Source organism: Odocoileus virginianus, chromosome 33 (genome assembly GCF_023699985.2).
Source record: "Odocoileus virginianus isolate 20LAN1187 ecotype Illinois chromosome 33, Ovbor_1.2, whole genome shotgun sequence".
Lineage (NCBI taxonomy): Eukaryota > Metazoa > Chordata > Mammalia > Artiodactyla > Cervidae > Odocoileus > Odocoileus virginianus.
In genome coordinates, this window is record NC_069706.1 from 34,655,882 (window position 1) to 34,668,146 (window position 12,265).

Below are 12,265 nucleotides of genomic sequence, written 5' to 3' on the forward strand. Positions count from 1 at the left end.
GAAACAAGGTCGGCTGTGAGCTGACAGTTGTTGAAACTGCATCTCGGGTCCTTTAGGAGTTCCTTTTATCGTTCTCTCTACGTAGAGGCATGTTTGAAAATTGCCACAAAGATCCACTTGAAAAAACAAGAACGGGAGAAAAACGGTATCCACCTCGTTCGGTTACTGTGAAAGCCAGCGAAGATACGACAACAGCAGATGCAGCAGCACCATAACCATTTACTGGGCGCTGATGGGGTGGCAGGCACCCGGCGGAACCCTGATTAAGCTCCTCCCCCCTCCTCCGCGCCTTCGTAGGCCAATGGCAGCAAGTGCCTACAAGTAAGGGAATCCCTGGCTTCCCCGCAAACTCCTCCCCCTTTCTCTCCGCCCTCCGCGGCCCCTCCCTCCGAGGAAGTGCTGGGCTGGGGCCCAGCAGGTGTGGGGTTAAGGCAGCCTGTCCCGGGGCCCCCGTAAGAGCAGCAGCGGCAGCGGCAACTGCACCAGCAGTGGCGGTGGCAGACCTGGCCCCGGGCCAGCTGGCCGGGAGCCCCAGGAGCGAGAGAGGGCGGAGGAAGAGGGGAAGGAGGAGGAGAGGAGCAGTCAGCAGGCCCGAGGAGGCAGGACTTCCTGGTGTGGGGGTTGTCAACAGCCCAGAAAGAGAAAGACCGAGAGGAACGGAGAGAGACCCATCGGTGCCACGCGGGAGCAGACTTGGGAGGGCCCGTCGCCGCGACGACCACCGAGGCGGCAGCACCTGCGGGATCGGGGGGAGGGGGCTGAGCCGCCCCCCTCTGCTTCAGTCGGCCGAGCCTGGGGACCTCAGAGGCCGCGCCTGAGCTCCGCCAAGGAGGCGGGAGTTCCTTCTTTTCTGGATAGCAAACTTTCCGTGGAGATGCCGTGGGGGGCGAGGTGCGGCCCCCGAAGAGAACCTGACAGCCTCTGATCGCCGCCTGCGCGCCCACCCCCACCCCTACCCCGAGCTGCTGGGGCCAAGGAGGCTCCAGGGAAGGGACAGCCCCACACCTTAGGCGGCCGGGACCCCCGGCCCAGCTCGGTGGCCGCCGTCGAGAGGTAGGGCTCTAGGCTGGGCGGGGCACCGGGGCAGAGACTGCCCGGGGGTGGGGGAACTGGGGTGCCGGGGGTGGGGGGGTACTGGAGGGGGCGCTCGGATGCCCAGCACAGGCCTCCCCGCGGCCTGGCCGGGCTGAGGAGCAGCTTCACCCCTATTCACCCAGACCTTGGAGCTCTTGCTCTTGCAACGACTTGGGTTCGCACGAGTTTGAATCCCAGGGAGAATGCCCAACTTTGGGTCTGGGCTGCCTCTTCCTGCTCTCTGCTCCCGCCCGGATCTGCTCGGGTTCTCTGTCTTTTCCGTTCCCTCTGCTCGGGTCTCTGTCATTTCTGTCTTTGTCTTTGGGTGTCTGGCGGTTTCCCCTTCCTCCCCCATTCTGCTCCCCAGAGAGGAAGCCCCAGAGGTGGCCTGCCCACTGCTTTCTCACATACACACACACACACACACACACACACACACACTCTCTCTCTCTCTCTCTCTCTCCTTCTCTTTCTAGTTTGCAAACTCAGCTCTGGAGTTCAGCAACGACAGCAGCAGGAAAAACCTGCCCCTGCCCCCCCACTCCTGCCACCTCCCCTACCCTGTTCTCCCTTCACCAACCAGGCACCCCCCAGTTCCCGCAAGGCCCTCCTGCCATGTCGGACTCAGACATCCGCAGGGGCCCTGATGTCCCCGCCATGTGGCCCCCCTGCTCCAGGGGTGCCTGAGCCCCTTGAAGAGCCACCACCAGCTCCCTGCCCACCTTGGCCCAGTCCTGAGCCCCAGGGACCATGAGTGGGGGCAAGAAGAAGAGTAGTTTCCAAATCACCAGCGTCACCTTGGACTACGAGGGCCCAGGGAGCCCCGGGGGTTCAGATGCCCCTGCCCTGCCGGCCCCTGCTGGGCCACTGGCCCCTACCGGGCCATCAGCCCCCGCCCCCGCTGGGCTACCAGCCCCGGCCCCCACCGGGCCCCCACCCCGCCTGCCCAATGGGGAGCCTAACCCCGAGCCAGGGGGCAAGAGCACCCCCCGGAATGGCTCCCCACCGCCTGGGGCCCCCGCCTCCCGTTTCCGGGTGGTGAAGCTGCCCCAAGGCCTGGGAGAGCCTTATCGCCGAGGCCGTTGGACGTGTGTGGATGTTTACGAGAGAGACCTGGAGCCCCCTAGCTTTAGCCGGCTCCTGGAGGGTATTCGAGGGGCCTCAGGAGGCAATGGGGGCAGATCTTTGGATTCCAGGTTGGAGCTGGCCAGCTTGGGCCTGGGCACCCCTATCCCACAGCCAGGCCTGTCTCAGGTCCCCACCTCCTGGCTCCGCCCGCCCCCCACCTCCCCTGGACCTCAGGCCCGCTCCTTCACAGGGGGACTGGGCCAGCTGGCAGTGCCCGGCAAAGCCAAGGTGGAAACACCTCCGCTGTCCGCCTCCCCACCCCAGCAGCGCCCCCCAGAGCCTGGGACCGGGGATAGCGCGGGCCCTTCTGGGGCTGCCACACCCCTGCCCACCTTGAGAGTAGAAGCAGAGGCAGGAGGCTCCACAGCGGCAGCAGGAGCGGGGACCCCTCCACTGTCCCGTGTGAAGGATGGAGCCCTGCGGCTGAGGATGGAGTTGGTTGCTCCAGAGGAGATGGGACAGGTAAGAGCTGGGTTCCAGGGTTTGGGCAGAAACCTGAGGGGCAGTGCTTGGCCCCCAATTCCACACTGACCTCTGCCTGCTCCCCGGTCACCTGTCTGTCAGATCAGCCTGCCCGTCTTTTTTCTTCCTGCCATCTCTCTTGGAAGCCCATTCCTGCTCCTTACGTGGCCCTTGTTTTCTCTCTTAGGCTCCCTCTTCCCCACGTTCTGTCCTTTCTTTCTCTTTGGCCTTCCATGTGTTGCCTTTGACCTGAGCGTCCATCTCCACGTAGCCCAGTTCTGTCTGTCCTGGAGATGTGGCCTCCTCACTTCGGCCTTCACTTTCTGTCTTGATCTCACTTCTTCAGGCTTTGAGGGTGGAGGCCCCAGGCAGGGCTGGGGTAGTTGGGCCTCTGGGAGCCGCTGAGTTTGGGGGAGAAGAGAAAAAGTAGGCACTCCACTGTAAATCTCTCCTCTGCAGTCCCCTCTCTAGTTGGGGAAGGGGATCTTCTTTCTTTTCATGAGCCACCCTCCCAGCCCCATCTCTAGCTTCGTCCCAAGACATTGAAGAATTGGGTGGGGGTGAGGGAACCTGTTACAAGGATGGGACTTGGGCTGGTTTGTCTTTTCTACCCCCAGTTGTCTTTCTCCATTTCCCGTGTCTGAGCCTCTCCAGGATCAATCACTGGGGGTGGCCACTGTGGAGCAGGAGAGAGGTGGGAGGCGGCCGAGAAAGGGCTCAATCCTTTGCTCATTCTGCTTGCTGCCTCCCAAAGAGGAACAAGTCTGGGCTGGGAGGCAGGATGCCTGGGTCCTTGGGGGTGGGAGGGGGTGGGCAGCCAGGGGGTGTTGGATGCATCTGTCTTGAAGGAGAAAATAACACCTTGGACGCAGGACGAAAGGCAGGGAGTGTGAGGATGAGAACTTTTCCCCTTCCTGGCCTTGGGCACAAACCACAGTATAAAAATAACCTGAGACTGTGTGTCTGGGCCTTGTCAGGACCGGTCAGGACTGGCTCCCCCCACCCCCTCCTGGCCTCAAACTCACATCTCTCATGCTACCCCCCCATTTTTCTTGAGTTCTTTCATTTAGTTCCTACCCCAGGGGAGAATGTGTGTCCTTTACTGGTCCCTCTCCCCACACGCTTCCAAAGCAAGCCCCCTTTGCCCCTAGCCTCGGCTCGCTCTGTCCTTAAGCCCTGCCTGAGCGTCCCCAGGGCCTGCAGACCCTGCCCCTCTCCCCTCTGCGCCCCCAGCCCCCTTTCCTTCCCCCACACCCTGATCTCTTCCTGCGTGCAGGGATCCGTGCTGCTGTTTCCCTGCCCCCAAGTCTGTCTCCATCTCCACTCCCCCCATGCCTCTTCTCCCTGGGTTGCTTCTAACAGGGTCCTGAAGGAGGGCCGGGGGCACCACCTGGGCCCCCTTCCTCTGTTTAGCCCGGGCAACCACCTTGGACTGTCTGTTCTTGACTTTTCCGAGAAGCTGGGGCCTCCTGGGGCCTCACAGAGGCGTCTTGTTCCTGTGGCCCCCGCCCTTTTGCAGCCACCTCTAGCGCCTGTTGGGCTGTGTGGGTCCACGCCCGGGCTCCACCTCCATCCGTCTCTGCAACTGCTCCCCCCGCCAGCCCCCGAGAGCCAAGCTCAGGAGCAGGACTTCACCTGAGTCCCTAGAAGTCTGAGAGGAGAGACTAAAATGGGCAGAGGAGGGGTGAGCGGGGAGGAGGCGGAGGACCAGTTTCTGAGGATTCATTCATTCTGCAAATAGCTATTGAACAAACCATAAGCTCTGCCCTCTGGAGCTAACCTTCCAGCAGCAGAGAGGCAAAAATACTTTTATTCCAGATAATAGTAGGGACTACTAAAAAAAAAAGATAGAACAGTTTAGTGGAACTCACGAGTCAAAGGATGCAGAAATGCCCCTCTGAGGAAGTGATGTTTGAGTCGCCTTAAGAAGTCAGGTGACAGAAGGCATACTCTCTGACTAGCCTCTGACTAGCGGTCCTGGCTTAGGTTGGGGAAAGATACTGGAGGGTAGACCAGAGCCCCTCTGTGATACCCCATGAGCCACTTTTTGGAAGCCAGTCAACCCAGCCCTCAGGATGGTCCCTGTTTCCCTTGCCTCTAGTACCTGCCCAGTGCCATCCCCAGAGACAGGGGAAAAGAGGTCTGTGGGGGAAGGACGCCTGTGTCCTCAGAAGACAGAGGGGATGTGTGGGGAGAGCTGGGGAGGGAGGAAGACTGCTAGGCAAGTTGTAAGGTGGCTGGATCCTTTCTCTTGCTCAATGTGACGGTTCCTACCTGTCTGTCTCCAGGTGCCCCCGGTCGACTCTCGCCCCAGCTCCCCAGCCCTCTACTTCTTCCCCGATGCCAGTCTGGTTCACAAGTCTCCAGACCCCTTTGGAACAGCGGCTGCCCAGAGCCTCAACTTCGCCCGATCCATGCTGGCCATCAGTGGCCACCTGGACAGCGATGATGATAGGTAGGTGGGCTCCACTCCCCCCACACCCAGCACCTGGGATACCTGCGGGGAAACTGCCTGATAGGTGTCCTGCCCCGCAGCTTGAACTTGGAGAGGACTTCTTAAACAGAGAAGCCCGGCCTGGGCATGAAGCTGGGCAAAGCTGATTTGAGACCTACTCCCCTCTCTGTGGAGAGAGCTGGGTGGGACTCCCTGGCTTAAGACTGTCAAATTGTAGACTTTTTTTTTGAGTTTGAAGGGAGTCATTGTTGTCAAATTCCAGAGCTCTTGCAGATTTAGCGATCATCTGGCCAACCCTAAGAATTTACTGGCAACTGTGCAGGAGACCAGAATGGGGAGTCGGTCTCCTCCCCGTTTCCCCCCCTCCCTCCCAAGGGCAGTGGGACTCCTGGCTGTGGAGGTGACATCCTCAAACTCCATGCAGACTACTTTAGGGTCCCGGGACCTCTGGTACCAAGAAAGCAGGTCCCTAAGTTCCTCTTCTCTGCACTAGGATCACCCTTGGCTCTGAACCCTTCCCAGAGGCCAAGGCCAAGCCCGAGCCATGGAGAGGCTGGCTGTCGGTCACAGGGAAGGCACAGGAGAGCAGGATCTGCTGGGGTTTGCCCTTCAGGAGAGAGTGTCCCGTTCATGGCACGGTGGGCAGAACTTCCTGTTTTGAGGGCCAGGTTTCAACATAGGAATGTCAGCAAACCAAAAGGGGAGGGACGGAGTGGCGAGGCAGGTGGTCAAGCGGCTGCCTTCTGGCTGTGGACTGACAGGAGCCCAGGAGAGGGGCCAGGGAGCCGCCACTTTCATTTTGGAGGGAGGAGTGGGACTTCCTGTTTGAAGCCCTTGGGGGGAGGGATTTCCTGTTTGGAGGCCACCAAGGGGCAGGGCATTGTGGGTGCCAGGGGACTTGTTCCAGAGGGGAGTCTCTCCTTCCTGACTTGCACTCAAGTGGTGCCCCCTTCTCCTTGAATCAGGGACTGAGTGTTTGAGGTGGGGGCAGAGAGGAAAGAGAAGGGGTGATAGCCAGTGGGATGGAGGGGTGAGGGGCCTGCTGGGGGCACCTGGAGAATGAGGGACAGAGCAGGGGTGGGCCGGGCCGCCTCTGGGTTCCCTGCTCTAGGGAATGAGTGAGGTTCGAGGTCAGCAGGAGAGTCACCTGCCCCCATGGATGCTATTCTCTGTGCTTCCTACCCGCTCCCCCTCCCACTCCCACTTGGGAGGTTTGCTGGCATGAAGGGCTCCCTCCCCTCCTCCACCTCTGTTGATTTCAGAGGCCAGCCTCCTACTTTCTCTTAGCAAGTTCTGCTTCCAGAAGCCTCCTGAGCTCTATTCTTTTGGGCTTCCTCCCTCCCTTCCTCCCACTGTCCCACCCCCTCAGACACCCCAGTCTGACCGAGTCTGACCGGTCTGCCTCCCAGCCTCCATTTTACCCTGCTGAGCTCCAAGCCTTGGGGCTCGGGCCCAGCCCAGCCCCTCCTGCTCCACCCTGCTGGGCCAGCGGGTTTGGGTTGGGCTACCTCCTTGGCCCCCTGGAATGGGGCGTGTAGCCCCCACCTCATTTCTCTGGTGTGCCTGGAGCTGGCAGAACAGGGTATATGAGTGGCATGGGACCTCCCTTTTGATTAGGGAGAGTGGGCTGGCATATTAAGTGCCTGAATCCCAGGTGGGGAGTTGGGGGTGCCTGACCATTCTAGAAATCTGGGGATGGGAGAACAGAGGGTGAATGATGAAATCAAACTGTTCATGTGCTCCTGAGTTGCAAGAACCTTCCGGCCTCCAACAGGGCCTGGAGGTTGAAAAGTACTTGAATAAATGGATGAGGGGATAGGTGGATGGTTGGGTAGATGGCCAGCATGGGGGATCTGAGTATTACAAGGAATAAATTCTAGGAACTCAGGAAAGAAATGGTGCATTTGTTTATCTACTGCTTCCTTGGGGTCAGATGCTACTTCTTATCTCACATAATTCTAAGAGCAACTCCATGATCCTTCTTACTAGATGAAGAAAACTGAGACTTGGAGGAGGAAGGTTTTAGAAACTTGTCCAAAGTCACCCCGCTAGTAAGTGGCAGGCCTGCTGTCAGAGCCTGGGTCGGCCCCCAAAGCCACTTTCTCTCCATTCTCCTACTGAAATGCCTGTGTCCCAAGAGGAGAGGCGGAGACAGCCATCTCTGGGATGCACTTTCTCTCCAGGACAGAGGCAGAGACGGCTCTCCCAATCCGGGCGAGGAGCCATCCTCCGCTCCCTGGCCTGGCCCCACCCCAGAGGCACCACAGATCTGGGAGGGAGTATAGCCAGGGCAGCCGGATGCCACTTCATTGGCCTCTGGCCTAGCCCCTAGGGGCTCCTCAAAACATGTTGAGGAAGCAGGGTTGGCCCTTGTCCTCAGCATCGGAAACCGCCCCCCACCACCACTCTCCTAGATGTCCAGTTTCTTCCTCCGATCCTCACTTTGAGGCTGTTTTGTTTGACCTTCAAAAGGAGGACTAGCCTCTACCGCTATCCTTGCCCCAGGACCTGAGAGTCCCGCAGGGCCAGAGTCCCCTGTTATGTGCTGCACAACTCCAGGGGGCGCCACTCACGCTTGAAGTCATAACAGTTTTCGAGAAGATGGCGATAAGCGTCTTGAAAGATTTTATTCTGACTCACACAAAGTTGCTTTAGGGGCTTGTGGTGAAGCCTGAGCCCATCCAATCAACTTCAAACTTCCCACTCCAGACCCTGTTCAGGAATTCCAGCACAGTGCCAGCGGTCCCTCACTCGGAGGTTCTCAAAGGGAGGGCTTGGTTTGCCAGAGTCCTGGTGCCTTGAAATGCTAATGTTAGAAAGTGCCAGTGGAAAGTGCTGTCAAAACCTCTCCAGCAGTAGACAAACAGGAGATAATCATCTATCAGCCAACAAATGTTTATTGTTGTATTTTTCCTTTATTTCTGGCAAGAAGGAACAACTTACTTGGCATCTTTACCGAGTGTCCGCCAAGCAAGGCCAGTGTTCCTATTCCGGCGGAGCTGCGCCGCTTTGGTCTCTGAGTGTCTGTGTGTACTGGTGGGGTGGGGGTTCTCTGGTGGCCTGTCTCCACCCAGGTGTCTTGGTTTGAAACACCTTAAAAACTGCTTAGATGCTCCAGCCGGCTGGCCCTTCCTCTGCTCTTAATCTTGTCCTCTCCCCGCAAACCCCGAGTGTCCTAGGTGTCCTTCCCCTCCCTCATCCTATCCTGCCCTTGCAGGCCTGGTTCGCCCTGTTGGTTACTCCACCTGTCAGCGGCTTCCGCACCCAGACCTTGGATGGGAAGTGGAAAATCCCCAGTGCCCTCGAGCCCTCTTCCTGGCTGCAGGGCCCCATGCAAGGGTCACCTTGGGCTGAGTGCTAGTTCCCCCCACGGGGAAGCAAGGTGGAACTGACAACCAGGAGAGAGGGCTTGATGAGGGAACACAGGGGCGAGGCAGTCAGCACGTGCGGGTATTGGGGCCACCTTGCCCTGAGAGGGGCGGAGCTGGGGGCCAGAGGGCAGGATCGGGGCTCCTGCGGTCCTGGGGTGGAGGGCTGGTCTCAGGGCTGAGGCGGCTGAGGCAGAAGCCTGACGGGGCGGGTGGTGAGCCACGGGGTGAGGAGAGGGAGCCTTCGAGGAGAGGACAGGGCGCAAAGGACAGCTCAGGCCCTGGGCCATGGAGAGACCAGCTTGGGGGAGAGCCAGATTCTGGGACCCAGAGCCTGGCCCTGGGGACCATTGAGCCAGGCTTGAGTCGACCTCTGGTGGCCACTTAATAAACTGCAGCCAGACCTGCTCTCCCGTCCCTGCCGTCTGCTCCCAGGAATCTTCAAAGCACCTGCGCCTCTTCCCCAGGATCCCACCTCCATCCTCCTCTTCCCACCTCTTAAACTCTCGCTCTTTCCGAGATCCCAGATAGCAGACCCGGGTTCCGGGACCATAGGCTGGTACTTGTCTTTCAGGCTCTTTCTGTTGCTATGGTAATCTTTCCCATTCCTCCTCACCCTCACTGTAGGAGGTGTGGGGCACCCTCTGGCTGGGCCCCAGGGGCCACCCCTGATGTGGCCTTAGTGCTTCAGGGAGGTGCTTCTAGTCCAAGGGAGACCACACACACATCAGAGACGCCCCCTCACCCCATCACCTCCACTCCCTCTCTCACCTCCCAGCCGAGAGCAGCTGAGGCCTTGAGGGAGGCCAGTGTTCACCCGGAGTGGGTAGGATAGGGTCAGACGTGGGAAGAGGCCTCCCAGGGCCAGGCTCCCCCTTCACACCCTTCACAGCCTTCCCTGACCCAGGCTTCTGGCCCCGCAGCCCCTCCCCCGACTCGGCCCACCAGCTGACTGTCCTCAGCCGGCCCCCTCCCCTCGGCGCTGGGATCGTTGCCAGGGTGAGAAGGGGACACTGGCACTGACCGTGCCTGGGAACTCCCGCCCACCATGGAGCCGGCGGGAGGGGGTCCCCGTGTCCCCGAGGAGCCAATAGCAGCCAGGCTTTGCCCTGGGGGTGGTGTATATCTTTCACGCCAGCACCCCCTAGGCACTGTCTCCCTTCTGCCTGCCTGGCACCAGCCAGACTCTGCTCTGCCCGGGGGGCTTTGAGCCCCCCAGGCGGTCCTTCTGCTGTAGCCCGCTCCCTCTGGGGAGGCCTGAGGACCGTTTCCCCTCGGGCATGGCCCAGCCAGGGGTGTCTGTCAAGTCCCTGGTGTCCTCCTATGAGACCCGAGTTGTGGGGATGGCTCCGGCACCTCCCCGCAAAAGGGGCTGTGTCTCTTCTCCTTGCTCCCCCCGGGGAGCGTCCCCCATCCGAGGGGCATCTGGACCCCCACCCCACCGGGGCCTGGGGGGGCCCGGGCAGCGGCCCTCACCCCGCCGGGGGATGGACAAAACCCTCCTGTCCCTGATTCTCTACTGCCACAGGTACAGGCCGGGGTCTGGGCGGGAGGCTGCGGCAAATGGGGCTCGTGGAGGCGGCCAGAGCCCACGCCGAGGAAGCACCTGGAAGGCAGTGGGCTGGGGTGTCCAGACACCCGGCCTGGCCCCTCTTCCTTCTCCTCACCTCTCGTCTCCCTGTGTCTCTCCAGTGGCTCCGGAAGCCTGGTTGGCATTGACAACAAGATCGAACAAGCCATGGTAAGAGAAGCCATCTTGATCCTAGCAGGTCCCAGTTCGCGTGCTGATGCCCAGGCCCCAGCCCCGAAGCTCCATCCCCTCCGTTATTAGGGATGCTGACTCCCAGCTGCTCGACCTGCTCCCAGCTGGGTTCCCTTGGATCCTCTACCCCCTCTTGTCTCCACCTGAACCCTTGACATACCTTGGTTCCTAGCCTACTCCTGGCCACCATCTTTGTCTTTGAGCCCTGACCTTGCCTCTGTCCAGCGTCCTTACCCACCCCCATCCCCCACACCCTGCCCCTTCCCTGGCTGACTTCTTCTTCCCCAGCACTCCCCCGTCATCTGGGAGCAGGGGGATCTCTTAACACCCACCTCCTCAAGGCACCAGGCAGGGGCTGAGGGTGGGGTGGTGGCCTGAGACCCCTGACGCTTCTTTGCCTGTCCCTGGACCCCCCAGGACTTGGTGAAGTCCCACCTCATGTTTGCGGTCCGGGAGGAGGTGGAGGTGCTGAAGGAGCAGATCCGGGACCTGGCGGAGCGGAACGCTGCGCTGGAGCAGGAGAACGGACTGCTGCGTGCCCTGGCCAGCCCAGAGCAGCTGGCCCAGCTGCCTTCCTCGGGGGTCCCCCGGCTTGGACCCCCAGCGCCCAATGGGCCCTCGGTCTGAGCCTCCCTTCCCTCACAATGTGCCTTTGGGGGCCACCAGAGCTGCCAGGCCCTGTGCCAGCTGCCTGCCCCCCTTCCTATGCAGCTTTAACGCCCCCTGATCCCTGGGGACGGGCGTGGAAGGCTGAGAAGGGGCCTGGCCCCACCCTTCCTTGATATCCCTGCAATGCCCGGGGACCAGGCTGGGGCATCCCTGCACATTGACGGAGGAGGGAATGCATTGGGACGGGATGTTGGATGGAGCCCCCCCTCCTCCTTTCCCAGCCATCAGTGTTCCGGGACCCCCAGCAATAGATGGTTTGGGGGAGTTGGAGGCTCCCTGGCAGCCGTCCCCACCTTGTTCCCTGGAGCGTGCCCCCCCACCCCCTGCCTCCTCTGCCAGGGGAGGGAGGACAGACAGTGTATCTGGAAGTTCTGGGATTCAGGTTGTTATTGAAATAATAATTATAATTAAAGAATCCGAAGAAACTTGAATCTGGAGGTTGGCATCTTGTTGCTTGCGTCCAGATGGGGGACCGGCACCACCAGTTCCCACTTGTGGGGGAAAAACCGGGGCTGTGGGCTTCTCTGAAGCTCTTGCCCAGGCCGGGGAGGGGAAATGTGGCTCAGCGTGGAGATGTGGGAGGAAAAGGGAGCCCACGGCCTGGGTCCTGGGAAGGGGCAGGCGAGGCGAGGCTGAGGGAGTGGGGAAGGGGGGGCGTCAGCCCACGTGCTGGTGGGGGACGGGAACAATGGAGCCTTTGGTGATTGTGCAGGATCCTTCCCCCCCCACCCCGCCCCCAGCTTCCCAGCATGTCCCCTCTGCGGGCTGGATCCGGGTGGCTGCTTGGGGGCGGGGCAGGGGGCCCTGAATGGGCCCCTTGTCTCAATGCTGGGTGTGGGCCAGGCTCCCCGGGCACACTATGCCCTCGCCAGGCCTGGCCAGCCTCCGTGGCCTCCACCCCCAGCTGGCTGACGCTGGGGCCCTTTGAGTGAGCAGGCCCCTCCCTGACAGCCTCAGCTCCCGTCCCAGGCGGAAGAGGCAGGGGAGAAGGACCATCTAGTGGGGAAGCGGGGAAGCAGCAGCCGCCACTCGGGACTGAGAGAGCGGTCACCGAGAGCGGGATCCTGGGGGCTGACTTGGGGTTTGGACTCCCCACCCTGTGGCTCCCTAGATTTACGACTTCGGCAGGCTCTTCTGGTTTTCCAGGAGTCTCAGCTTCCTCCTGGGTGAAATGGCCCTGACAAGAAGACCTACCTGAAGGGCAGCTGGGAGGGGTTACATGACATCATACATGGGAATTGCCCAAGGAGTACCAGGTGTTCACTGTGAGTTTCCCTTCCTTGGATTTGGGGGAAGGAGGGTTGAGAGCACTGGAATTGGCTCTGGGGGGTCCTGGAAGGGCCTCGG

General features: G+C 60.7%; 1 protein-coding gene and 1 long non-coding RNA gene across 2 annotated transcripts; one reads left to right on the plus strand and one right to left on the minus strand.

Moving 5' to 3' along the window:
• The first annotated feature begins 376 nt into the window (after nucleotides 1-376).
• TSC22D4 (TSC22 domain family member 4) lies at nucleotides 377-11,349 on the plus strand. Its single transcript, XM_070460324.1, has 5 exons — nucleotides 377-1,053; nucleotides 1,551-2,664; nucleotides 4,953-5,119; nucleotides 10,180-10,228; nucleotides 10,667-11,349. The coding sequence occupies exons 2-5, from the start codon at nucleotides 1,825-1,827 to the stop codon at nucleotides 10,874-10,876; spliced, it is 1,266 nt and encodes a 421-aa protein (XP_070316425.1). The 5' UTR covers nucleotides 377-1,053; nucleotides 1,551-1,824; the 3' UTR covers nucleotides 10,877-11,349.
• On the minus strand, nucleotides 11,212-12,190 carry LOC110147814 (uncharacterized). Its single transcript, XR_011485296.1, has 2 exons — nucleotides 12,113-12,190; nucleotides 11,212-11,525 (listed from the first exon to the last, which is right to left on the minus strand). It is a non-coding gene; the product is annotated as an uncharacterized lncRNA (long non-coding RNA).
• Between the last annotated feature and the right edge of the window lie 75 nt (nucleotides 12,191-12,265).